The sequence below is a fragment of the Babylonia areolata genome, chromosome 12 (genome assembly GCF_041734735.1).
Source record: "Babylonia areolata isolate BAREFJ2019XMU chromosome 12, ASM4173473v1, whole genome shotgun sequence".
Taxonomy (NCBI): Eukaryota; Metazoa; Mollusca; class Gastropoda; order Neogastropoda; family Buccinidae; genus Babylonia; species Babylonia areolata.
Genome location: NC_134887.1, coordinates 29,887,409 through 29,914,556, shown reverse-complemented (window position 1 = coordinate 29,914,556; position 27,148 = coordinate 29,887,409). Strand labels below are relative to the sequence as shown.

The window sequence follows — 27,148 nt, the reverse complement described above, 5'->3', positions numbered from 1 at the left end:
GTCTGTCAGCCTGCCTGCCTGCCTGTTTGTCTGTCTGGATATGTGTGTGTGTGTGTGTGTGTGTGTGTGTGTGTGTGTGTGTGTGTGTGTGTGTGTGTGTGTGTGTGCGTGTGTGTACAGGTTTGTAAATCAGAGTCAGAATCATATCTATTTGTCATGAAAACCGTAAAGTGTGTGTCAGTGTGTGAGTGAGTGACGGTGAGTGTGTGTGTGTGTGTGTGTGTGTGTGTGTGTGTGTGTGTGTGTGTGTGTGTGTGTGTGTGTGTGTGTGTGTGTGTGTGTGTGTTCGTTCTTTAGTTTAACGTCTTTTCACTGTAAGTGATATTAGACGAGGGAAGGAAAAAAATCGAGTGGGAGGAGGGGGCGTGGGGGGGTGGGGGGGGGGGGAATTACTGTGTACGTATACGAGTAAGTGAAAGTGTGTGTGTGTGTGTGTGTGTGTGTGTGTGTGTGTGTGTGTGTGTGTGTGTGTGTGAAAATTATTGATTTAAGTTTTGTTTAAAAATAAACAAAAAATCATAACAATGTAACATATTTCTAATGAAAAACTAACAACTATAACAGCGAACCAACTGGACTGTTTAACAAGGAGTTGAAAAAGTCATACATTAGCAATGGACTGCTGAAGATGGTCAACACTGAAGATGATTTCAGTTCAGGGATTTGAGACTTTGTGTGTGTGTGTGTTGGCCAATGTGCATGCTGGTATTGGCCAATGTGTGTGTGTGTGTGTGCGCGCGCGCGCCACGGTTTGTGCGTGCAGTGCGCGCGCACTTGCTCGTGTGCATATGTGCAAACATTACATGTTTTGTTTTTTCTTCTCCCCCTTTTTTGTTGTATTTTTGGGGGGGGAGGGGTGGGGGGCGGGTCTTTAATTTTTTGGGGGGAAACGCCTGTATCTGTATATCATTCTTACTTTCAGTTTAAAATCAATGTTTTCTGGAGGCCACGCTTTTCAGAAAATATATCCGCACTTCCACCCATCCTCCTATCCACTCTTCCCTCGGACCGACGCAGATGCGTCGTGTATATTAAGAATGAAAGAAAAACGTTATTTTGACGTGAGTGATTCCCCTTTGCCATTCAACACGAAATTGTCCTGACAGCGGTCAAGGCAGACGACGCTGAATTCACACGATCGTCTTATCTTGGTCGTGACTGAACCGAAACATCTTTTTTCGTTGGGAGTGGAGTTGAAAAATACCATAAAGAAGAGATACAATGGGTTTAATAACATCTCGTTTTCGGGTAAGTCGTTATTACTTTGAGTCTTGTTTGTTATAATTATTTTGTTGTTGTTTTTTTTCCAAACGGAAGAACACGTTGACGCCTTCTTCGCAACAGACAACAGAGTAGCATATTGTTCGGGGTTTTTAATCAGTGCTGCGTCAGATTGTTGCTCTAATTTGCCTCTGGTTTACAGGCTTCCGCTTGCACAATGCTGTATCACACGACTATACAAAGTGACATAGACCACAACAATGGTCTGAAGTATGGAATTTTTCAGAGTGGCATATAATTACATCTAGTATTGATAATAAAAATCGATGTAATGATTATTTTATGACACTCAATAATGATGGTCAAATGTTATCATCTTGTGATGGGTAAAAAGACTTGGGAGTCACATTGGACAATAACCTGTCCTTTGATTCCCACATCCAGAGAATGTTTGGGAAGGTAAATCAGATATTTGGTATGATGAAAAGAGACTTCACATTTTTGAATAAAGACACTTTAAGAAAAAAGTATAAATCATTTGTCTGTTGACATCTGGACTACGCCAATGTGATATTGTCTTATCACTGAAAGTGACAATCTGCTTAGACTGAAAATGTCCAATGTCGAGCAACAAGATTATTTATGGAATATAATCATAATGGCATGTTATCTAGTTGAAAGCTACATTATTTAAATCTTCAGTTTCTAAAAGGAGGACATTTAAGATGGGATTTGATTCAAGGGTATGAAATATTTAACACTATAACAGTCTTGAAGACATTAATTTGCACAATTTGTTTCTCTTGCACATGTTAATTTTGCTTGAAACTGGGTGGGTAAAATTTATTAAGCATTCCAAAGCAAACAGAAAATTCTCTTTTTCCAGCAGATTTTATAACCCATGGAATTCATTACCTTACCATACTGAATTTGCTGAAAATACTATTGATTTCAAGAATCTTCTTGACAAATAAACCCAAATTCATAGAATTATTTCATAATTATGACTGATCTGGAAAATAAAGAATCCTGAAGGCATGCAAAACTTGAACTATACAAAGCATGTCAATGAAGGGACGTTTATTAGGCTGTGCATTCTGGCAATAATGAAACCACACAACAAGTAGTACTAGTACAACTTCAACCTTTAAAAAGATAAAATTGTTTTTCATGATACTAGATTAGGTCAGTTCAGGGGCATAGCCCTTGCTACTGGTACCCAGTACTACCTGCCGCATGTGAAGTCTCCCAATGATGGACCAGGCGGAGGAGGAAACCTTTCCCAACGGCTGTGAAGGCGGAAGAGGATGACCAAAGGGCAGGGAGAGCTCATCCTTGGCTGGAAGTTCTCCTAGGAGATGGAACTCTGAAGAAAAAACCCGCACCTGCCGAGGCCATCCTACACATGGCAGTATCTGCATCTTTCGGACTGTGAGCATTGGTAGGCGAGAGAGTGGGAAGGGACTGCACAACTCCTCCTCACTAAAAAACGTGTCTTGTGCTGGTCAGGCTACCAGGCGAATGTCAGAACGCCGAGCTAGTCCTTCAACACCCAGATTTCCCAAGCACTGCGGTGATGAAGAAATGGTAACGGGGACAGGCAGAGGATGCTGCTGGCAGTTCCTAGTCACGACTCTGCACGCAGGCGGCTGTGGGGTGGTGGTCGTTTGCCGTAGACTGGGGCAGACGCAGTGCCCGTATCCTCCAACAGTGTCAGAGCAGCCATTTTTGGGTGTCAAGTCTATTGATTTTTTTTATTGTCGTCTGTATCCAAAATCAGTTCTGTCCAAAGTTTCAGTTTGGAAGGATCAACCATGCCTTTGAGTGAACACTTAAAGTGATAAGGTTACCATTGAAAACTGTTTCAAGAAGAAAGGCTAGGGTCGAAGAAGGATCGTCCAAACTTTTAGATATTTTGCAGAGTTGTTGATGATACCCTAAGGTTACTGTGTGAAAATTTTCAGCGAATGCATTTTCTCTATCACTGAGAAAATAATTGTCAAAAAGTGGTTCACTTTTTTCGGGACAATATATATATATATATATATAAAATAAACTCTGTTTAAGATATCAGTGAATCCCACTGTGACAATCATCATCTTTTCAGATTGGAATTAATTATGAATGTTTATATTTGTCTGCAGGAGAGCAAATCTACTATTGAAATTCTGGAAACAATTGACAAGGTGAGGTCCAATTGACATGATTAAAGTTTTCATTCTAATTTATTTTTGAATGTTTTGTTTCGTAAACATAGTTAGCATATTTTCCATGTGTATGTCTGCTTTATATATAAAATTGATGTAACATCATGAGGCTTGATTTGTTCTTGATATAGAGTGTGTGCTTGATGGATAATGGATTCCAGTTGTTGTGCATAAGACTTTTGTCAGAAGTGATGAAAGTGTATATTACCATAAATTTAAATGCACACTTCACGCAGTTCCATCTAAGACATTTAGTTCAGAATCCTGTACTTCATGATGTCGGAGGGTGAGAAATCAAAATGAGCGCAATCTCACTGTCTGACCAGTATTCTAAACTGAGCCCGCTGTGTCTGCAAGTGTCCATCTGGAAGCATGTTTAGTGAGAGAAAAGCACAGCTGCCACCTCCCACAAACCACATAGTATTATTTACATAGCACCAGAGTCAGCCCCCCCCCCCCCGCCCCCACCCCCCTCGCTTGCCCTCCTCCCCCTACCCTTCCCTTTCTCTGCACCCCCCCCACCCACCCACCCACCCCCAAACACACACACACACCACACATCGCCACAGGTGGCTGCACATGGCGCAAAGATGGTATCGCTACAACTACTACTTTCCATAAATAAGAATGACAAACTGCTTGTTGCTACGACTAATTGTTTCCACGACTTATCAGTTATCTCCATTTATACAAAAGTAACGCTGATTTTTAAACAATTAATTGATACAACAGTAACATATTTATTCTACTTCTTCCTTATTCCAAATGGCATACAACCATCTGTTACTTCAACAACTTACACCACTTTATTATTATTAATTGTATTGTTATTATCATTAAATAATATACGGTCTCAGATTAAAACTGAAGAGATATTATGCCCCCAGCCCCGGCCACCCCTCCCTTTCCAAAGCGTGTCAGTATCAACACTCACCAGTGCACCGCAGGTGAGAAAACTGGAACCCCCGCACACATCAGTTACACACACTTGAAATAACAAGTAAAATCTTTACTCACAGACCTATAGTTTGTACCAAATTTTTCCAGCTTACACAAGACACATTAAGCAACAATACTCAGAAATATCTAGACTCTGAAAACTTGATGTAAAAAATTACATCAGTTTTAAAACCTCTAAACACAGCATGCCTGCTCGATACACACACAACAGCACAGTGTGAAAGTGTGGGAAAGAAGCAACAGGAAGGGAGAAAGAGGCCGTAAGTGGTACAAAGTCTGGCACAAGCCAGCTTTAGTAGTGCCAGAGAACAGTTCTTCTTCTTTCCATTACACGACCAACATCGACCTGCCGATGACTCTGTCGTGGTTGATGTATGCTGGGAATTTTCGTGTCTCCGTAACCCACCGAACACTGACATGGGTTACAGGATCTTTAACGTGCGCGTGCGTATTTGATCTTCCTGCGTGTGTATACACACGAAGGGGGTTCAGGCACTAGCAGGTCTGCACATATGTTGACCTGGGAGATCGGAAAAATCTCCACCCTTTCCCCCCCAGGTGCCGTTACCGTGATTCAAACCCGGGACCCTCAGATTGAAAGTCCAATGCTCAAACCACTCGGCTATTGCGCCCATTATCAGTTGAACTTAATTGTCAGATTTGGAAGAGGGTAAACTGCCGTGATTCACATTCATTCCATAAGACTGCTTTGACAGTTCGAGAAAATTAGAATGCAAAGCTGTTTTGGCTCATTCAGTATGGATGAGTGATCAGTGTTAGGAATGAATATATACCATATGCAATTCATGATGAGCATGCATTAGGCAAGTAGACAACTGACAAGCCATATGTATTCCTGAAAGGAAATTGACTGAGCTTTCTGTTGAAGCATTTCATTTGGTATAAACTGTGTGCTATAATCAAAGTCCCCAAACCCCCTCTTGGTGATTGAGCTCGCCTTTTCTCCATCCCATGCCCACTCCCTTGACCACGCCCCCCAGGTGCCCCCATGCAACACATGGATTGGTTTGCTTCATCTGTCAGTTGTGTGTCAGACTCGGAACAGTCAGTGTATGCTGCATAACCCGGGTCATGGTAAACAGCCAGTGATTTGCTTGAACGTGACCATGGCCACGAGCAGTGCTTGTTCACTTTGCACTCTGATTGAGTTGGCAGTTGGTTCTCGCTTTGAGCCACAGATCATGCAACACACCATATTAGGAAGGTGTTCATGTGTATTTATGATTGAAACGTAATCTTCTTTGTGGGTGTGACAGCAGTTATGATGCCATTTCTGTTTGTGTCGGAATTAATATTTGGCAAAGCCAAGTGATGGGTTAACCTGTCCTGTAGACAACACGGCCATGGGATGACAGGTTAACCGATCATGTAGGCAGTGAACAGTTAAAGGATCAACACACACACACACACACACACACACACACACACACACACACACACACACACACACACACACACATGAAGAGAGAATAGAAGATAAGCAACATTTTTTGTATTTCAATTTACATTGGTGCAACGACAAACAGAACAGCACAAATTGGGTTAAAAAAGAAAGAAAGAAGAGTATATGCAATGCTTGTGCATTTGATACTCTATGATGAACAATAGCATGTTAGAAAAAATCAGAATTTGAATAGTCAGAATACTAGAGAATGCTAGATTCAAGTGCTTGTGAAATTCAACTGCAAATTGCAAGCAAAATGACGAATGTCTAGGAAATAGCAAGTTCAAACAAAGCTCATCAGCATGTAGACAGTTGTTAATATAAAACTTGAAATTTAAGTACTGGTGTAAAGCACATCAGCATGTAATGTATAAGAGTAGAAAAGGCGAAGTTTAATGGCGAATCTTAAGCTCATCAGCTTTTGAAATGTCTCAGGAAATAAAACATGAAACTGAAGCTGAGATGTTGACCACACCACCTGAGCACGCTGTGTTTCAGGACCTGAAAAGTCTGCAGAGGAACAGGCGGCAGAACCAGGAGCAGCAGAAGCGAGTGGCGGCCAGTCTCCTGCTGTACTCTGTCATCCTCTACATCCTGGCCGCTGTGCTCTTCTACTTCTTCTACTGGCCCGACACCTGGCAGCGTCAGGCGCTCTACTCTCTGCCTCTCATCGTCTTCCCCTTTATGTATGAAGGCCTGCAAGTCTTTTTAGTTTTGTTTCCTGTCATCTTTTTTTTTTCCTTTTCTGCTGCTGTCTTTTTTTAAATTTTCTTTTGTTTTCCTTGATTTTTTTTTTTTTTTTTTTTTTTTTTTTTTTTTTTTTTTGGTGTGTGTGTGTGTGTGGTTGTGCATGCACACATGTGTGCATGCTTGTGTACGTGTGAGTGTGAGATTCTGTTTGTTTTTCTGTCTCTTTGTGTGTACCGTCTGTCTTACAGTGATCCACTCGTTCTTATTTCTTTCTGTTGGGACTGCGTGTGAGTTGGGCACATTTATGATCTGTGATGTTTGACATTTTTTTTTAACACTAGATGTGTTCTTCTGTGGTGATGTATTGCTGTGCAGATTGAGTACTTCAGCAAACATTTATTATCATTCATTCACTGATGTCTGAAGAGATTTTAGAGATTTATGTTCTGCTTCAGTCTTATTATTGTCATTGTTATTATTATTATTATTATTATTATTATTATCCTATCATTTTGACTCACTGTTTAAAAGTGGCAGATTTTTTGTGGCAGCTCATAGTATTGATGCCAGCTGAGTGCTGAAATGTTATGGCGAGACTGATGTTGTTCCTTATCTTTTCCATACCAGTCTTGTCCCCAGTCAAATGAATGCAGTTATATGTGTGTGTGTGTATGTGTGTGTGTGTGCATGTGTTTGTGTGTGTGTGTGTGTGTGTGTGTGTGTGTGTGAGTGTTATTTAGGTGGGTTTTTTTCCTGATAAAGTTATATGAAAAATTAGAAACAAACAAACAAACAAAAACACAGAAAAAAGTATGAAAGAAAGCTAAACTTTTGACAGAAAATTATGAAAAAAAGTATTGAAATGCGCAATGAGAGATTAGCGTGTGCTGTTAGAACTGGAATCAAACAGCTGTGTGGGGGAGGTTAGGAGTGTGTGTGTGTGTGTGTGTGTGTGTTATTGCCTGCTTTGTAACATGCACAAGGCATCAGATCAACAAATAATTGTGTGTGTGTGTGTGTGTGTGTGTGTGTGTGTGTGTGTGCTCAGAGAGATGGCTGGTATATATATATAGACAATATGAAAGTGAGTTGGCGCATTTGTGTTTATTCATGCATGTGTGTGTGTGTGTGTGTGTGTGAGTGTGTGTGTATACACAGCACAGCGCAGTGGTGCACAGCAAACCACAGCACAGCACCAGCTGTAGCCTATATGTTCTGTTTTCATCCTGTTTCAGAGTGTGGTTAACAAGAAAATTACTGCACTGGTATTTTGTGAAAAGATTAACTGCTAATGGTAAGTGACCAAGGCTTTTCAACCTTGTATATAAACAAAGTGTATAGATAAAGTGAAGAACGACTACAGAGAACAATAACAGAAAACAATAATAATAAGAAAAAATAAAAAATAAAAAACTCAAAAAACAACAAAAAAAACAATGTCGGCAGAAAACAGGACCCAAAATATTTTCATGTTTAATTTTTCATTTTTCTGTAAATAAAGAATTAATCAATTATTTTGCATCAGTCGAAGATCCAATGCTTCTGAAGTAACCTTCACGTAATCAACGAAAGTTAATCTTGTTTACCGGAAATCATGAATTATTTCCTCCTCAAGATTAAAAGCATGGAGTGGTGTGAATAACTGCATGTTTATTTGATGCAGATAATGGCATATTGATCAATTATTGTCATTACTGTTGTTATTAAAATGGCACTGGGGTGCCGTCACTGCACAGTTGTTTGGCACAGCACAACACAACACAACACTGCACAGAGCACAGCAGAACATAGTGAGCCACAGGAAATCTTAATGACACAGCTGTTTGCACCCATAGTCTTCATGTCTGTCTGATCTGTGTCAGTATAGTTATCTTGGAGCACGTTTATCATTTGTCTGCCTGATGAATTTATGTCTGCTTGAATTTCTCACCTCTTGCCCATCAGCTGGTTATCTAGGTTTGTATTTTGAAAGAAACACACAACTTCATATATGATATATACATAAGGTGGGTTTTTTCCCATCAATTTTTCATTAAAAAAAAAGCAGAGACAAAATATATCTTCAAAGTGTGGTACAAACCTGGCTAAGTGATCCTGTTTTTTTCCTTCCTTTTTCATAGATCTGGCCGTGAATGAGCTGCGAGAAAAGAAAAAGCTGATTGTGAGTATCCATTGTTTGTAAAACAAGTACACTTAAACATTTAGGTCTGTGTTTTTGCTTTTGTTCTTGTTGGTGTATTTTAGTCTTGTCTATGCACACCTGTCCCATTGTCCAGGGTTGACCTCTCAGACTTTTGTTCTTGTTGGTGTATTTTAGTCTGTGTACACACACCTGTCCCATTGTCCAGGGTTGACCTCTCAGACTTTTGTTCTTGTTGGTGTATTTTAGTCTGTGTACACACACCTGTCCCATTGTCCAGGGTTGATCTCTCAGACTTTTGTTCTTGTTGGTGTATTTTAGTCTGTGTACACACACCTGTCCCGTTGTCCAGGGTTGACCTCTCAGACTATTGTTCTTGTTGGTGTATTTTAGTCTGTATATATAATACACACCTGTCCCGTTGTCCAGGGTTGACCTCTCAGACTTTTGTTCTTGTTGGTGTATTTTAGTCTGTGTACGCACACCTGTCCCGTTGTCCAGGGTTGACCTCTCAGACTTTTGTTCTTGTTGGTGTATTTTAGTCTGTATATATAATACACACCTGTCCCGTTGTCCAGGGTTGACCTCTCAGACTTTTGTTCTTGTTGGTGTATTTTAGTCTGTGTACACACACCTGTCCCATTGTCCAGGGTTGACCTCTCAGACTTTTGTTCTTGTTGGTGTATTTTAATCTGTGTACACACACCTGTCACATTGTTCGGGGTTGAGTGACCTCTCAGACTCCTGTTTGTTTACAAGCATGGAGATGATGATTGAAGTGGCCTTACATGGCTCAGTCGATCGTGGGAAACACACTTGGGATTAAAGGTTTTCCTATGGTGAACGCTCTTTCCTCTTTGCTGCTGCTCATATCCGGCACAACCTTCCAGTTCCACATGATATTTGTTCATCTGACTCCGTCTCTGCCTTTCGCTCTTCACTAGGAACTCATCTGGAAGTACTCTCTGCTTCCTGTTTCTACAACACCACTTCATGCCTGCCAGCTCACCTTGCATGTATGAGAAATGAAGGAAGAGTGGGTGGGTGGGAGGTGGGGGTGTGGAGGGGGACAAAGAGAGTGGTCATGAGTGGTTCAGGTGATTTGTAACTTTTTCTTTCATGTAAAGTGCCATGAGCTGTTAAAGAGAAAGGGCTGTATAAAAATGTATATTATTATTATCAGGGTACAACTCTTCCGAAGGGGATGGATATCCTTTTTTTTTTTTTTTTTTAATCCTTTTTTTTAATTTTTATCAAAAATGGAACATCCATTTTCTGGAGGAATTGAAAAAGGAAAGCAAAAAAAAAAAAAGTCTGTCAAAAACAGAAACGAAATTGTTCTGATTCTCGAACCTATTTGTCAGAGTGCTTCGATTGAAGTCACAGGTTTCCTGTCTGTTAATTGCAGTGAAGCCTGCAGCTGTCAAAATGCTGGTAATGATGATAGAAGGCAGTCCTGTGTGTTTCCCCAGCTGGCAGATGTTTCACTTCATGGGCTGTGTGAACTGACTGCTCAGCTTTGTAGGGGACCACAGGTTGTGTCTGTTGTCAGTGTGCTGTTTACTTTTGAAGTGCTTTTTGTAACTGTTGATTCTCTGACCAGCACACATCCTCTGCTGGAAGTTAATGTTTCAGGAGATTCCTCAGACTGGAGTCTGAAAACAGATCAGTCACGGAAGAATTGGAAATTGGCAAATTTTGAAGTTCTGTATTTAATGGTAGAGATAATGAGGCGATGTCAGACTGAAACAGAAAGTGTGAATCTGATCAGTGTGTATTGATTTCTTCATTTGTTGACATCTTTCATGGTGAATTCATTTCTTTATTGGGTTGTTATGAATATGATTGATGTTATCGTGTTGATGAATATGATTGACGTAATCGTGTTGTTTTGGGTTGCTCAGCTGGAAGATGTGATGGAGAAAGAGACGTACAAGAAAGCCAGAGAAATCCTGGAGAAGTTTGATCCTGCCAGGTTCAAGAAACTAGAGGTTGGTCACTTTTTTTCTTTTGCAATTCCAGTGTAAGTGTAGACAATAAAGTGTGTGTTCGTGTTTTGTATTCATGTTATTGTACTCTTGACAGTGAACTGATTATGTTTAATGAAATTTTCTTCTTATAGGTTTATTGTCTATTGGCTGCAAGGTGATTTAGACATGCATCCATTCATTTGGCAGTACACACAAACACAGCCTCACGATGGGTGGGGAGGGTGGATGAAGGGACGGTTGTGAGAAGGGGGTGTTTGTTTATTGAAAAGATTATCTGCAGAGTGATGTATTGCAAAGAATTGAAAAAAGAAAAAGATTGTGTTACATAAATTGAAGTTGGTTGTAAATTGAGTTCATTCCATCTCTTTCTGCTTTTTTTTGTTTTTTTTTTCTGTTTTTTTTTTCAGTCGCTGATTTATGTTCCAGTGATTTGCTGTCTTTTTCTCCGTAAAGCAGAAATAAAATATGAAAAGCATAACTGTCATGCAGTATTTTGTTCCGTCACGATGCTCCAAAGTTTTGTGGTTGTAGATTTTGGGGTTGCTGGACACTAGTCTTTTTGCACGTGATTGTCACTGTGTGCAGAAGTCTGAGGGGCCGCAGGTAGCATCAGGCACTCCTGGCACAGGTGAGAAGGCTGAGGAAGGTTCCAGAGGGGAAAAAGGGGGAGGTAGGGGAGGGGAGGGGAAGGTGTTGCTAGGGATTGTTTTTTTTTAGGAGTGTGTGTTTGTGTGTGTGTGTGTGTGTGTGTGTGTGTGTGTGAGATTCTACAGCCGGAAATAAGTGGTTTCTGAAACTGTAAATTGTATAATGCAATGACGGGTGTGTGGTCAGTTGTGTGTCCTTAGAGGTGTTCAGCACAGTGAAGGGTGTGTCGTTGGTTGTGCACCCTGAAAGATGTGTAACATAATATGTAACAGTGTGTCACCAGCAGTGTGTCCTGAAAGATGTGTTGTTGTTGTCTCATTTGTCATTTATCAGATGGATTCCCCCATCTCATTGATGAAGGCAGCAGTACGTCGCAGGTCCTCCAGTCCTCCGTAGAGCTTCTGGGCTGCTGGGATTGGATTGGGCCAGGTTTTCTCTCAGAGCGCTTGGTGGAGCGGGCAGGACTGCAGCAGACGTTCTGTTGTCTGGCTGCCTGTTCTGCAGGGGCACTGCTCTGTGTCGCCGATACGGAGTTTCGTGTATAGGTGGTGTTTCAGGCGGTTGTGGCCTGTCCTGAGCCTGAAAATGGCTACCTGCTTTCAGCGAGTCAGCAGGTTGTACAGGTCTGCTCTGTTGTGGCATGGATGCTGCTGATTCCACTTGTTCTGCAGCTTGGCCTTAATGATGGTCCTGGATTCAGAGTAGCTGGTAAACCTGTCCATCTGCTCTTTCGTAGTGCCTTCCTTTGCCAGGGAGTCAGCAGTCTCGTTGCCAAGCATGTTGCAGTGGGAGGGAATCCACTGCAGGGTGACTGTGTGACTAGTGCAGACGGAGGCAAGAGAGGAGGATAGATCGTTGAGTTCTGGATCTCTGTTGGACCAAAGGGCCTGCAAGATGGACAGGGCGTCGGTCAGGAAGACAATGTTGTGGCTGGCGTAGGGGCTGACCTCGATGTGGGCTGCTGCCGTTTTCAAGGCTTTTGCTTCAGCTCTGTAATTGGTGAGTACAGGCCAGTAGCGAGGCAGATCTTTTCTTCTCTGCCTCCTGGATACTGAACATAGACTCCTGCCCCTACGTTACGAATGGCATCTGCCACAGAGCCTTCAGTGTAGACATGAGTCCAGAACTCTTTGAGGAACTGGGTGTGGAGGTGTTCACAGGTGAGGGACTTTCTTTCAGGGCCACTTTGGGAATCTTTGGGGCCAACACCAGTGATGCTGCACTGGATGAGGAGAGGGGTTCCTTTGCTCCAGGCAGGAATGGCAAGACACCGGGGTATCACTTTGGGGGCATGGTCAAGGATATCTTGATGTTGCCGTTCTAGGATCCTGCTCTGGTGTATGAAGCTCCATCTCTTCAGCCCTCCTTTTGTTGGCTGGGACAGTCTGTCCTTCATGGGGTGGCCTTGCAACCTCTTGAACTTGGCAGCCTGGGTCAGGAGTTGGCGTCTCTGTGGTCCTCAAGGGGCTGGAGCTCTGTTATGGTTTCAAGCTCCTGAATTGGCTTAGACCTCATGGTCCCTGTGATGATATGGGTAGCTTGATTCTGAACCTTGCTGATCCGTTCAAAGTTGGACTTGGCTGTAGTGCCCCATGCAGTCATGCCATACTCCAACACTGGCTTGACTCTACCAGTGTACAGCCTCCTGAGGGTCGTGTTGCCTGCACCCCATGTTGTTCCTGCCAGCTTCTTCATGAGGGCAAGTCGTACTTTTGCTCTTGATTCTGCTTTCTCTGTTTGCTTCTTCCATGTCAGGTGTTTGTCAAAAGTGACTCCCAAGTACGTGGGGTTGTTCTCAGCAAGCAGATGTTGTCCATTGATGTGCAGGTTGGCCTTCTGTTCTTTGGGTGAGAGGCTGAAAACATGTAAGTGGTCTTTTTGGCATTAATTGTCACCAGCCACTGTTTTGTCCAGCTTTCGAGAACATTCAGCGCCTGCTGTAGTCTGTAGTTGGCAGTTGTGAGGTGTTTTTCCGAGCACCATAGGACAAGATTGTGTGCATAGATGGCTCCCTGAACATTGCATGGCACATCTTTGACGATGTCGTTGACAAAGACGAGGAATAGTGTATGGTTGAGGACACCTCCTTGAGGAACTCCTTCTCTTATTGTCTTCTTCCGACTGTATGCTCCATTGACATGGACTCGGGCCTTCCTATTGTTCAGGTACTGCGAGATCCACTGGTACATACAGCCAGTCACACCACTCTTCTGGAGCTTCCTCCGGAGGCCATCCTTCCAGACTTTGTAGTATGCCTTTTCCATGTCTAGCCACACCGCCAGTGTATGCTGTTTGTCCTGGAAGCCATCCTCGATCTTCTGGGCTATGTAGGTCACTTGGTCCTCAGTGGAATGATGTTGGCAGAAGCCTGCCTGCTCTGGAGTGATGATGTTGTTCTTCTCCAGGTGCCAAACTAGGAGCGGGTTGATCATAATGCTCCAGGAGCTTGCCCACGTAGTTGGTGAGGCTGATGGGGCGATAACTGTCAGCGCTGGCTCTGTCTAAGATGTGTAATGCAGTGAAGGGTGTGTGGTCAGTGTTGTGTCAAGAAAGGTGTGTAACGCAGTGAACTTTGTGTCGTCAGTTGTGTGTCCTGAGTGTCTTGTAATGCACGGTGTAACAGTGTTTGGTCAGTTGTGTGTTGTGAAAGGTATGTAACTCAGTGAACTTTGTGTTGTCAGTGGTGCGTCGCGAAAGATGTGTAACGCAGTGATGGGTGTGTGGTCATTGCTGTGTCTTGAAAGGTGTGTAATGCAGTGATGGGTATGTGGTCATTGTTGTGTCTTGAAAGGTTTGTAATGCAGTGAACTTTGTGTTGTCAGTGATGAGTCATGAACGATGCGTAACGCAGTGAACTTTGTGTCGTCAGTGGTGCGACAGCGAGTGATGCCGGTGTCGCCGACCGTGATGACCCCTCAGGGTCCTCGTCCCGCGGGGCCCACCCCTGGCCCCACCCCACAGTGGTCGGCTCGTCCCACCCCCTCTGCCACTCCTGCTGGCCGAGGTCGTGGTCTGCCCCCTGCGCCTGTCATGACTCCTATGAGATACAGTCAGTGCTGTGTGTGTGTGTGTGTGTGTGTGTGTGTGCGCCTGTGTGCGCATGTGTGTGTGTGTATGTGTGAGTGATACAGTCAGTGTTGTGTGTGGGGGTGGGTGAGAGAGTGTGTGTGTGTGTGTGTGAGTGTGTGTTTGTGTGTGTGTGTGAGATACAGTCAGTACTCTGTGTCTGGGTGTTGGAGAGTGTGTGTGGGTGTGTGACAGTCAGTGCTGTGTGTATGGGGGTGGGAGAATGTGGAGTGTATGTGTGTGTGTGTGTGATAAAGTCAGTGCTGAGGGTGGAGGGTGTAGAGTGTGTGTGTGTGTGCAGATGTGTGTGTGTGTGTGTGTGTTTGATACAGCATGTGTGTGTGTGTGTGTGTGTGTCTGCGGGTGGGGGTGGTGTGTGTGTGTTGGGGGGGGGGAGATACAGTCAGTGCTTTTTGTGCGGGTGTGGGAGAGTGTGTGTGTGTGATACAGTCAGTGCTTTGTGTGTGGGTGTGGGAGAGTGTGTGTGTGTGAGATACAGTCAGTGCTTTGTGTATGGGTGTGGGAAAGTGTGTGTGTGTGTGCGAGAGATACAGTCAGTGCTCTGTGTATGGGTGTGGGAGAGTGTGTGTGAGAGAGAGAGAGATATACAGTCAGTGCTCTGTGTATGGGTTTGTGAGAGTGTGTGTGTGAGAGATATAGTCAGTGCTCTGTGTATGGGTGTGGGAGAGTGTGTGTGTGTGAGAGATGCAGTCAGTGCTTTGTGTATGGGTTTGGGAGAGTGTTGTTGTTGTCTTCAGTTTAACGTCTTTCCACTTGAAGTGATATTAGACGGGAAAAAAAAAAAAAAAAAAAAAAAAAAAAAAAAAAACCGTGGGGGTAGGGGCTGTGAGAGGGGGAGGGGTAAAAGTGTGTGTATGTGTGGAGGGTGAATAGGAAGAGACAACGCTAGGAAAAATGGAAACGTTATAAACGCCAACATCAAACAAATATAACATCTATAACAAATGTCCTATAGGACTATGCAGCAAACCTTCTGCAATAACAAATAACATATTGGAATTGTTAATAACACATTCAAAAGAACTTTTGGTGAAGTCTGGCAAAAAACATTTTAGATTCTGACATTCGAATATTACATGGTTGCTAGAAATATGTTCTCCACATATACATCTGACATCTTTGCTGAACTTTGTTACAAAAGCGTTCAGTTTTATCCTGTTTGATAATGTATGAATCTGCCTTAATTTTATTGAATTACTGTATGTATTTGACTGATTGATAGTTCCCGGTTGTTGACCATTAATTACACTATGGTTTAAAGCTTTGCCGTTTTCTTGGTATAATTCTCTGACTTTGTTCCACGATGTTTTTTCTAGTATTCGATAACCCTCTTGTACAGATAGAGGCACATAAAGTTCTATGGTTCCCTGTTCGTTCTTTGCACCTTTTCTTGCTGTCCTGTCAGCCCATTCATTGTAGAGAATACCAAGATGTGAAGGAACCCAGAAAAACGTAATATGTGTTCCTTTCAAGCTTAAAAGATGTAAAATGTGGCTGATTTCTAGTATGATTTTAGATTTGTTCTTACAATTTGGTGAGTTTAAAGCACATAATACAGATTTGGAATCAACGCAAAACAAGACTTGTAGAAGGCAAATTGGAAGATCAAGAATATGATTTAGAGCCATAAGAACAGCAATAAGTTCAGCAGTGAATATTGAACGATTTTTACCAATATAGTATGATCTTTCCGTTTTCAGTTCTGGTATAACGAAAGCTGAACCTGCTTGGCCATTGTCTAATAGTGAGCCATCTGTGTAGATCTGTAAATGATCACGGTATCTATTTTGAAGGTGTACTCGGACTTCCGTTGCCATGATATTCGGATTTTCATTCTTATTAATGTCAGTATGATTAACATCAAAATGTGCTTTATTCATCTCCCAGATGGGGTATGGACTTACGGTCTTCTGTGTGTCTACGTCATCTGAATTAATTTTAGATTTTTCGAACAGGTTTGACACAAACGTGCCAATGGGAGTTAAATAAGATATGTTTTTAGCTCTTTTGGGGAAGTTGTTTTCGGATGTAATTTTTACTTCCTCTGATGTATAATTTTCAGTTGTTGAGCTTCTCAGTACGTATTTAGCACATGCGAGGTTTCGGTATTCATCTAAAGGTAGTACTCCTATTTCTTTGTATGTTCCGAGGGTCGATGCATGGAAAGGTACACCAAGGGCAAGTCTATATGCTTTGCAGTCTATGCTTTGAAGTTTCTTTAGCAAATATTTTGGAGCATTGAAAAAGACTTCTTGTCCATAGGATAGTTTGGATCGAATAAGTGATGATGATAAATGTTTCAAAATCGTTGTATCTTGTCCCCAGTATTGTTTACTCACAATTTTGAGTAAGTTTAAAGATTTTCTTGCTTTTGTTAATATATATTCAATATGGCTGTTCCAAGTTAGTTTTGAAGTAAGTATCAATCCTAAAAACTTAACAGTATCTTTATACTGAATTGTCTCATTTTCAATCTTAAATGTTGGTAACTCTTCTGGGTTTGTACCATTGTTAAAAAGCATAATATGTGTTTTTTCTGATGATAATGTGAGACCATTATCAGCAATATATCTATTTAATCTATCTATTTCTCGTTGGTATATTTTCTTGATATAGTTTAAAGCCCTTTTGGATGTATTCCGTTTCATAGTTACATTCATCCACATACATATATTGGGAGAGTGTGTGTGTGTGTGTGTGAGAGAGAGAGAGAGAGAGAGAGAGAGAGAGAGAGAGAGAGAGAGATAGATACAGTCAGTGCTCTGTGTAGGGTGTGGGAGAGTGTGTGTGTGTGTGAGAGAGATACAGTCAGTGCTTTGTGTATGGGTTTGGGAGAGAGTGTGTGTATGAGATACAGTCAGTGCTCTGTGTATGGGTGTGGGAGAGAGTTGTGTGTGTGTTTGTGTGAGATACAGTCAGTGCTCTGTGTGGGGGGGTGGGGGTGAGGGGGGGGTTGGAGAGAGAGTGTGTGTGTGTGTGTGTGTGATACAGTGTGCTGTGGGTTGGGGGGGGGAGAGTGTGTATGTGTGTGTGATATAGTGTGCTGTGTGGGGGGGTGGGAGAGAGTGTGTAGGTGCGTGTGTGTGTGCAGGTCTTTTGTGTGTGCATGATACAATCAGTGCTGTTTGTTTGTTTGTGTCAACAGGATATTGGAACATATATATATATATATATATCTTTGTATACATGTGTGTGGGGTTGGGGGTAGGAGATATGGGCGTATGTGTGTGTGCTTGTACAAGTAAGTGTTCATCTCTGTGAGTGTGTGTGTGTGTGTGTGTTTGTGTGTGTGTGTGTGTGCCGTGGAAGCTGCGATACGTAGACTAGAAATGAGTGTGTGGAGGAGGGGGGTAGAGGAGGTGCAGGGTAATGTGTGTGGTGTGTGTGTGTGTGTGTGTGTGTTGGAGCTCATGTACGTTTATATGTATTTGACTGTGCTTTCATATATGTGAAACTGCATGTTTGGTGCATATCTGTTGTGCATGTGTGGGTGTATGTGTGAATGTGTGTCTTCATGTTTTACATTTATTTGCTTATTTATCATCATTGTTGTCTTATTTTTTATTTTTTCATTTTTATTTTATTTTTATTTTATTTATTTATTTTTTTATTATTATTTTTTATTATTATTATTATTATTATTATTATTACTACTACTACCTTTTTCTATATTATAATTATTATTTATTTATTTATTTATTTATGTAAGCTTATCTATTATTTATTCCCCCCCCCCCCCCTTTTTTTTTTCTCAAGGCCAGACTAAGCGCGTTGGGTTACGCTGCTGGTCAGGCATCTGCATGGCAGATGTGGTGTAGCGTATATGGTTTTGTCCGAACGCAGTGACGCCTCCTTGAGCTACTGAAACTGTTTGTGTGTGTGTGTGTGTGTGTGTGTGCATGATGTAACCAGTGTGCACATGTGTGTGTGTTTGTGCGCTTATCCTTCTTGGTCGAATCTTTGTCAGATTGAAAAAAAAAAATCAGTTTGGAGAAAAATGTGCATCTGTTTTCATAAAAAGTTTGCACTGCAAACAATTCTTTGTTACATCTTTCTGGAACATTGCAGCGTCTTTGAGATCAGACATATTTTTTTCTAAAGTGTTGAGCAGAACACACACTCAGATGCAGGCAGTAAATATATAAATAAATTATCGATAATGACAACAATGTGACTTTATGTAGTGCTGCCCGGCCCCACACATCCACACAACACAGGAGGCAGTGGTGATGTTTGACAGGTGTGGCCCCCCCCCCACCCCCCCAACGTGTGCAGGTCCCCCCCCAGATCCTCCCCCCCCACCATCCCCCTCCCTACACTGTCCCCCCTCCCTACACTGTCCCCCCTCATCCCCCCCCAGACAGACACACATCCACACAATACAGGAGGCAGTGGTGATGTTTGACAGGTGTGGCCCCCCAACGTGTGCAGGTCCCCCCAGCTCCCCCCTCCCAGCACCCTCCCCCAACCATCCCCCTGCCTACACCCCCCCCCCACGCCCCCCCAGACACACACACAGACACACACACACACAATACAGGAGACAGTGGTGAGGTTTGACGCTATGTGTGCAGGTCCCCCTCCAGGGCCCCCCATGCCGCGCACCGTGCTGCCCAAGGACCGCGGCACCATGGAGAAGCTGATCGACTTTGTGGTGGGGGACGGCCCCCAAAACCGTTTCGCCCTCATCTGCCGCTTCTGCCAGTCCCACAACGGCATGGCCCTCCCCGAGGAGTTTGAGTACCTCAGTGAGTGCTGCTGATGGGGTGGTGGGAGGGTGCAGGGGGTGGGAGGGACAAGGGGGAGGGTGGACACACAGAGGCGTGCATCCACACGTGCATTCACATGTGCATGCACACACACACACACAGACACTTAGAAATGCATACAAGCACACATACACAGACATACACACACATGCACACTCACACAGAGACAGACACCTAGACGCACACACACTGAATATTAACGCTGGGTCATCCATGGATCTCTTTGTCAGCGGTGTAGCGTACAGATATTTATATTCAGTTTGACTTTGTGCATGGTGTGGAAAAAAATCAGTCTGGTGCAGAAAAAGTATAGAATTTTGTTTGGTCACAAATGTTGGAACTCTGCAGGAAAGGGAGACAGAGAGTGAAAGTGATGTGACTACTCTTTTTGGTTGGTTTGTTTATTGGAAAATCACTTTTAGCAGCACACAGTTATGCTTGTTAAGTTTGACAGAAATTCTGATATTTCCATGTTTTTATAAAGCAAATAAAGTAACAACAAATAGAACATGTGCTTATTACTGTTGTTGTTGGTGGTGGTGGTGGTTGTGGTGATGTTGTTGTTACTACCTTGATCACACAGGTTTCCGGTGCTGCTACTGCTACAACATGAACCAAGCCAGGAAGATGCGACCTTTTGCCCCCAGACTGGAATTTCCAGAGGTTCCGCCGCAGGCGGCCAAGTCACCTGCTGCTGCTTCAGGTGAGCTGACCTTGTGCACTGGATGTTCACCTGGCAGGGAGCTCTCTGTCAGTGTTGTTTGTGTTCTCGTAAATGAACTCTCCGTGTGAACGACTAAAGAGGCGTTTCACAGCTGTTGACGTCATTAATATGTTACTAGCAGAAGGTTCTCACATTGAAAAGACAGATGATAGGTGCAATAGTCGAGTGGAAAAAGTGTTGGGCTTTCAGTCTGAGGGGCCCGGGTTCGAATCTCGGTAACGGCGCCTGGTGAGTAAAGGGTGGAGATTTTTCCAATGTCCCACGTCAACGTATGTGCAGACCTTCTTGTTCCTGAACCCCCTTCGTGTGTATACGCAAACAGAAGATAAAATACGCATGTTAAAAATCCTGCAATCCATGTCAGCGTTTGGTGGGTTATGGAAACCAGAACATACCCAGCATACACACCCCGGAAAACGGAGTATGGCTGCCTACATGGCAGGGTAAAAACGGTCATACATGTAAAAGCCCACTCGTGTACATACGAATGAACGTGGAAGGTACAGCCCACAACCACAGAAGAAGAAGAAGAAGAAAAGGTGAATGAAGACAAAGAACACCGCATTTTACATTAACGACGAAAGCTATAGGCTGGGCCATTCAGACACCCACTGGACATCACATGGGGTCTGTGGGGGAAAGAAAGGGTGAAGACTGGCCGTCCTGAGTGGGTTGAATAGTCAGCAGATGAAGTGTCGGATGTTGGTAAACCTTTTGACGGGCACAATAGCCGAGTGGTTAAAGCGTTGGACTGTCAATATGAGGGTCCCGGGTTCGAATCACGGTGACGGCGCTTGGTGGGTAAAGGGTGGAGATTTTTACGATCTCCCAGGTCAATATATGTGCAGACCTGCTAGTGCCTGAACCCCCTTCGTGTGTATATGCAAGCAGAAGATCAAATACTCACGTTAAAGATCCTGTAATCCATGTCAGCGTTCAGTGGGTTATGGAAACAAGAACATACCCAGCATGCACACCCCTGAAAACGGATTTTGGCTGCCTACATGGCGGGGTAAAAACGGTCATACACGTAAAAGCCCACTCGTGTGCATACGAGTGAACGCAGAAGAAGAAGAAGAAGGTAAACCTTTTGAGTCCCTGATGACCAATCTCTTAATAAAACTCCCAAATTTGAAATAATGCTCGGACGTTTATAAGTATATATTAGTATAGTGAGTTTGATAGTTTCATAATTTGTTGGTAGTATTTTTGATTGCGTACTATTTACGATTTTGTGCTATGACTAGTGTGTGTGTGTGTGCTTGTGTGTATTGTGGGTGGCGGTGTGTGTCTTTGGGGGGGGGAGGGGGGGGATGAATAATTTTTATGATTTTTGGTATCTTGTGTTCAATTTTTCCTTTTTGATATTTACATATATGTTCTATTTGTAAAAGCCTAGGGCTTATTTTCAAGATGAGGCGTAAATGCTTATAATAATAATGATAATAATAATATATTTCTTTTTTGTGTGCTTTTTGTTTTTGTTTTTTGAGGAAAATGAATGGATAATATGATTGTCATAATTATGTTCAGTGTTGGTATGATGAGATAACTCACAATCAAGGGAAGATAATCAGGTGTTTTTTTTTTTAGCAAATGCACTCAAAAAAAGAAGAAAAAAGAGGAAAACGAAATTTAGTGTGAACAAATCTTCGTCACTAATTACGGAATGTGTGTTTGTGTGTGTTTGATACAGTGCGTGCGTAACTTTTTCATTATTACTGGAGAGAAACGGAAAAACACTAGGAGAGCTGTTTAGTTGTGATGTGTTTGCCTGGAGGTAACGTGTCTGCCTAGGAAGTGAGAGAATCTGAGCGCACTGGTTGGGATCATATGGGCAGTCGCCAGTATTTTCTTCCCCTCCATTAGACCTGGAGTGATGGTCTGGACTCTAGTCAATCGGATGAGATGATAAACCGAGGGCCCGTGTGCAGCATGCATTTAGTGCAGGTAAAAGAACCCATGGCAACAAAAGGTTTGCCCCTGGCAAACTTATGTAGAAAAATCCAATTGGATAGGAAAACAAATAAAATTGCAGGCAGGAAAAAAGACAGAAAAATGGGTGGCACTGTCAGTGTAGTGACGTGCTCTCCCTGGGGAGAGCAGCCCGAATTTCACACGGAGAAATCTGTTGTGATACAAAGAGTGATACAAATACAAGTGTACAAATAGAATAGTTGTTCAGTTGTACAAACCTGGAATTCACTGCCTTTTTCAGTCCATCACAGTCCCTCACTCACATCCTTTCAAGCAGATCTGGAAACATTCCGTGTCAAGCAGTCCCTGGATAATTTAAACTCTCCATTCCATATTTGTATTCATACCTGCAGTTTGTACTATTGTCTTGGTGTATATAGATTTATATGCTGTTGTTTTTTCTTGTCTTTATGTGCTGTTGTATGTTATTTTGCACTATTGTATATGTATTGTTTCCATGTAAGGCGCTTAGAGACCATTATATGGGGAGTTAATGCCATATAAGTACTACATATTATTATTATTTTTGTCTTTCATTATCTATTTCTTGTTTGTGTGTGTGAGTTAGTGTGTTTGTATGTGTTTGCATGTGTGTGTGTGTGTGTGTTGTGTAGGTGTGTGTGTGCGTATGTGTATGTTGTGTGTTCTTATGTGCTCTGTGTCTGACTAACGTGTCATTGTGAATGGCTCAGAGAGGTTTTGAAAGCACTGTATTATGGCACTGTCACCAAAACCCTGCAGGCACGACCAGCGGAAGCAAGGTCTCAGCGGCGGAGGACAGGGACGGCGAAGACGCCTCGTGGCAGCGCCAGTGACAGCGAGTCCAGTCCAAAGCCTCCTCTGTCAGACTCCACCCCTGCTCTCAACGGAACTGACGCCCCGGATCCGACCCCCTCTGGGAGTCAGGAGACTGGGAGGGATGCAACGACCGCTGTGGATCAGCAGTCAGGAGAACCAGCAGCACAGACAGACAGTCGCCCTGCATCCTAGAGGCTTGCTGGTTCTCCCTTTGGTTTTGGTTTTGTGTGTGTGTGTGTGTGTGTGTGTCTTTTGTAAGTGTGTAGGTCAGATGGGTAGTGTTGTTATGCTTGGGATTGCTTCTGCCTTGAAGTGCGCATACCCCTACATGAGGTAGAGAGCGTGGAAATGTAGATGTTCAAGTGTGCTTTTGTGTTTGGGATTGTGATGTGTTAGGGCAGTAATGTGATGATGTTTGCGGGCTATTTTTAGCAGTTGTGTGTAATCACAGTTTGAAGTTTGCTTGTGAGGAGAAACGATTGTACATACTCATGCAAAAACCAACACAACACACATACTGACATTCACACTCACACTCACATACACATGCACACAACGCACACACACGCACACACACATATATACACACACAACATACGTGCACACACACTCCCTCACTCACACATACGCACATGCACGCCAGTCAACCAACAAACCAGTGATATTTACGACAAACCACTGTGTCAGTGGAGCCAACAGTGGGTGCAATATTTAATGCTGGTCACAAAATAGCACATGGTGTCACACATCTCCAAAGTACATAACGAACACATGTAACAGAACCTTTTTTGTGTGTTGTTGAATAGAAATGTGGGTGTTGGGTTTCCCCCTGACTTCCCTCTGTCCCACCTTGCAATGGACTGACAAAACCATGACCTGTAAATGTTCCTGTCACCAGCTGGGGTGAGGTTACACATGATCCGATGCAAGTGAAGTGTAACTGGTGTTTGCCTACTGCGTTTTATTTTTGTTTTTTTTTGTTTTTTGTGTGTTTGTTTTTTGCTCTCCCATCATATGAATGACATTAGTCCCATGATGGGCCATTTTGAGTCCTCCATACACAGACACGCCCGGGTTTGTCTATTGCAGTCTTAGCGTCAGCAGGCCACACACCAGAGGAGACCCCGGCTGCAGGTTTGATAGTTGATACCAATATGCTGAAATGCCTGTGTCCAGTCTGCACAGATTGACTGTTATTTATTCAGTACTTGTGTTCAGGCTCTTGACTGGGCATGTTCTTCTACGCATGATTTGGTGGTCATTGTTTGAAAGGGCTTTTTTTTTGTGTGTGTGTGCGTGTGTTTTTGTTTTTGTTTTTTTTTGGCATGAAGAGGTTTAGTAAAAGTGGTATCACACATATACATGCAACTGGTATCACACTCATACATGCAAACTTACATGCAGACGTACACACACACATACACACACACACAAACCCAAACCCAAACCCTTTTTTGATTTTATTTTATCCATCTTATATCACTTGCAGTGTAGAGACATAAAATTTGAAGACTAAACCTCACATGCACACATCCATGAAGACTAACTCACACTCACACATGTATGTGTGCATGTAGATATGCGTGATCTCATGCATGCATCACCACTATTTAGACTACAGCATCAGCTTGAAACCGGTGAACAACACAAACTGGTGCTTGTGTGCAGGCTTGCACAGTGACACACCATGTACGCACAACAGCATACCTTCCCACAGGCATCCAGTCAGACATGGATGCATGCAGCTAAAGTGCACATGACATGAAGACTGACTTATGGCCCTGATTTATCACAATATTTGCTGTGAAGTATCATAGTCTATGCTCAGCTTATATCACAGATTGACTGAAGCTTACAGTGGGGCCAACAGCACAGTGAGAGCTGTCAGTGCATTCTCCACTGCAATGGAAAGTCATTTACAGCTAAGACTTTTCTGAAGGCTGTGACTCTCAAACTAGGAGGCAAGATTGCACTTGCTCTTAGTTCTGCAGCCTTGGGGGCAAGCTGGCCTTTAGGAACCTTCCCAAAGCCAATGTCCTTAAGCCTTCTTCTCTTGACCGAGAGAGTGGGTATGTAACCTGAGCAAGACATTGTCTGCTGTAATGAAATTCTAGGCCAGATAGCTGGAACAGCAGTTGCCTCCTCTGCTGTTCTGACGGTCTTAGTTGAACATGGCTAACTACCAAACATACATCGTTGTCAAATATTATGGTGATATGCTTGAAATGTATCTGTTCAGCAGTTGTGAGAACAAATGTGGGAAGTATAGATGGACGCTCTGGTCCCAAAGTACCAAGGTGTATTCTGCCATCTTTTTTTTTATAACATTGGCTTCTCTGCCCTTTTGTGTTCTACGCCTTCCAAGTCACTGTTTGATTTATTGGAATGCAGATGCATGCGTAATGTTTGTGTCTATATGCGCATATATATATATATATATATATATATATATATATATATATGTTTAGCCGTTTTTTTTGCCAGCATTGTTTATGGGAGGTGCCAACGTTGTTTATGGGTGTCTTGGCAGTGGTTGGTGTGTGGATACAGGCGAAGATTGTTTCACATCTGAACATCACAAGGTGTGGAAGGCTTGTCGATTCACCACTGGCAAACCCAGTATCGTCGCAACCACGCAAGCTGTGTTTCGGGTTGCTGGTAACATTACCGTGCAGAGCAGTCAAGTTAAAAATTGAGAAGAAAGCTTCTGGTTTCTTACGCTCAGGCCCAGCTGATCTCTCTGTCTCCTTTTCCTTGGATTATAACTAAGGGAATAATGACACTTGTTATTGTATTCTTCTTCTTGTCGCTTCCCCTGCACGTTCTGTACATGTTGTCGTCGCTGTCTGCAGACCGCACCTGTCCCAAGGGGAGGCAGGCGCACAAACTTTGGTGCTGGTAGTTCTGTTTGATCTCTCCTGTGTCAGGCGTCAGTCAGCAGATAGCTTTGTTGACCTTGAGAGTAGTTGGGAAATACCATGGAAGCCTCATGTGTTCATGTTCCCCAGCAATCCGTTGAAGAGAAGTGACAGAATTGAACTGATTATTTTTTCTGCTGTAGCAGCTTGTAGATTTGTGTGTTGTGGTTGAGTGTAAAATCATGCGTGGTTGGTTGGAAAGTCCAGATCCTGTTTGACAGAAGAAGTGTGTGTGTGTGTGTGTGTGTGGTGTGAGTGAAGCCCATGTATTTATTGACTTCACCAAGTGCACTTCAGGTGTGGAACTGATGATGTCCTCTTCTGCAGTCCCCTTCCCCCTTTTGCACACTTGTATACACACACACAGGGAAACATACATGTGTACACACACAGAGACGGAAACATACATGTGTATACACACAGAGACAGAAACATACATGTATACACACACAGATGGAAACATATGTAAACACACAAACAGGGAAACATACATGTATACACACACACAGAGAAGCATACATGTACACACACAGACGGAAACACATGTGTACACACACAGATAGAAACATATATGTGTACACACAGATATGTATATACACACATTCAGGGAGACATTCATGTGTATACAGACAGACACACAGGGAAACATGTGTGAACACACACACACACACACACACACAGAAGCATACATGTGAAAACACACATATAGTTACACATGCAGATGGATTACCTTCATTCCCCTCTCCTACCCCCCCCCCCCTCCCCCCCCCCCCAACACACACACACACATACACGCACACACATGCACACACACATGCACTGCCCCCTCCCCCCACCTCTCCAAGATGCTGTGGTAACTTGGAAACAGAAAACTTTACCTCAAGGACTCTTTAAAAAAAGAACAAAAAAAAACAACCACCCATTCAGTTTGAAATGAAGACTGGTGGTAGGTGCTGGTTTCATTGTCAGGTGGTACGTTGTGACACCAAAGGGCAGGGTGTCATTGCTGACTTTTTTTCTGTTTAAAACACGAAGTGTGCTGTGGATTTGGGGTTGGGGTGTGCATTCATCGTAATTTGATTTGCCCTATAGGCTCTAGGTGCATCGAACAGCTGAAAAGAATTGGCCTCAAAATTTCAAATGTGCATCAGATGGGCAGACTTACTGGTGCCGTGATCCTCTTTGTGTGTGCACACACGTGCCGAGTATTGAACACACTTGTTGAAGACAACCATTTAGTGTGAACTGAATAATGAAGACGTCAGCATGCTCAGCATGCATCACCATGTGGAAAGGGGGGGGTGACTGTCTTATTGACTGGGTTAAAAACAAAAAGAGATTTCATTTGGCCCATGTTGAAAAAAACACCAGAGACAGTTGTGGTGGTCTGTCTTCACCATCCTGGCAGCATCAGTATCAGTTTCTCAAGGAGGCGTCACTGAGTTCGGACAAATCCATATATACTACACCACATCTGCTAAGCAGATGCCTGACCTGCAGCGTAACCCAGCATGCTTAGTAAGGCCTTGAGACAAAAAAAAAGAAAAGAAAAA

At 43.0% G+C, this 27,148-nt stretch overlaps 1 protein-coding gene across 1 annotated transcript; it reads left to right on the top strand.

Annotated features, from left to right (window-relative positions):
- The first annotated feature begins 1,093 nt into the window (after positions 1-1,093).
- Positions 1,094-27,148, top strand: LOC143288513 (endoplasmic reticulum junction formation protein lunapark-like). Its single transcript, XM_076597092.1, has 11 exons — positions 1,094-1,248; positions 3,366-3,407; positions 6,352-6,539; positions 7,779-7,837; positions 8,664-8,704; positions 10,588-10,674; positions 11,260-11,302; positions 14,192-14,371; positions 18,984-19,157; positions 19,762-19,881; positions 22,621-27,148. Exons 1-11 carry the CDS (start codon positions 1,222-1,224, stop codon positions 22,692-22,694), a joined length of 1,035 nt encoding a protein of 344 aa, XP_076453207.1. The 5' UTR covers positions 1,094-1,221; the 3' UTR covers positions 22,695-27,148.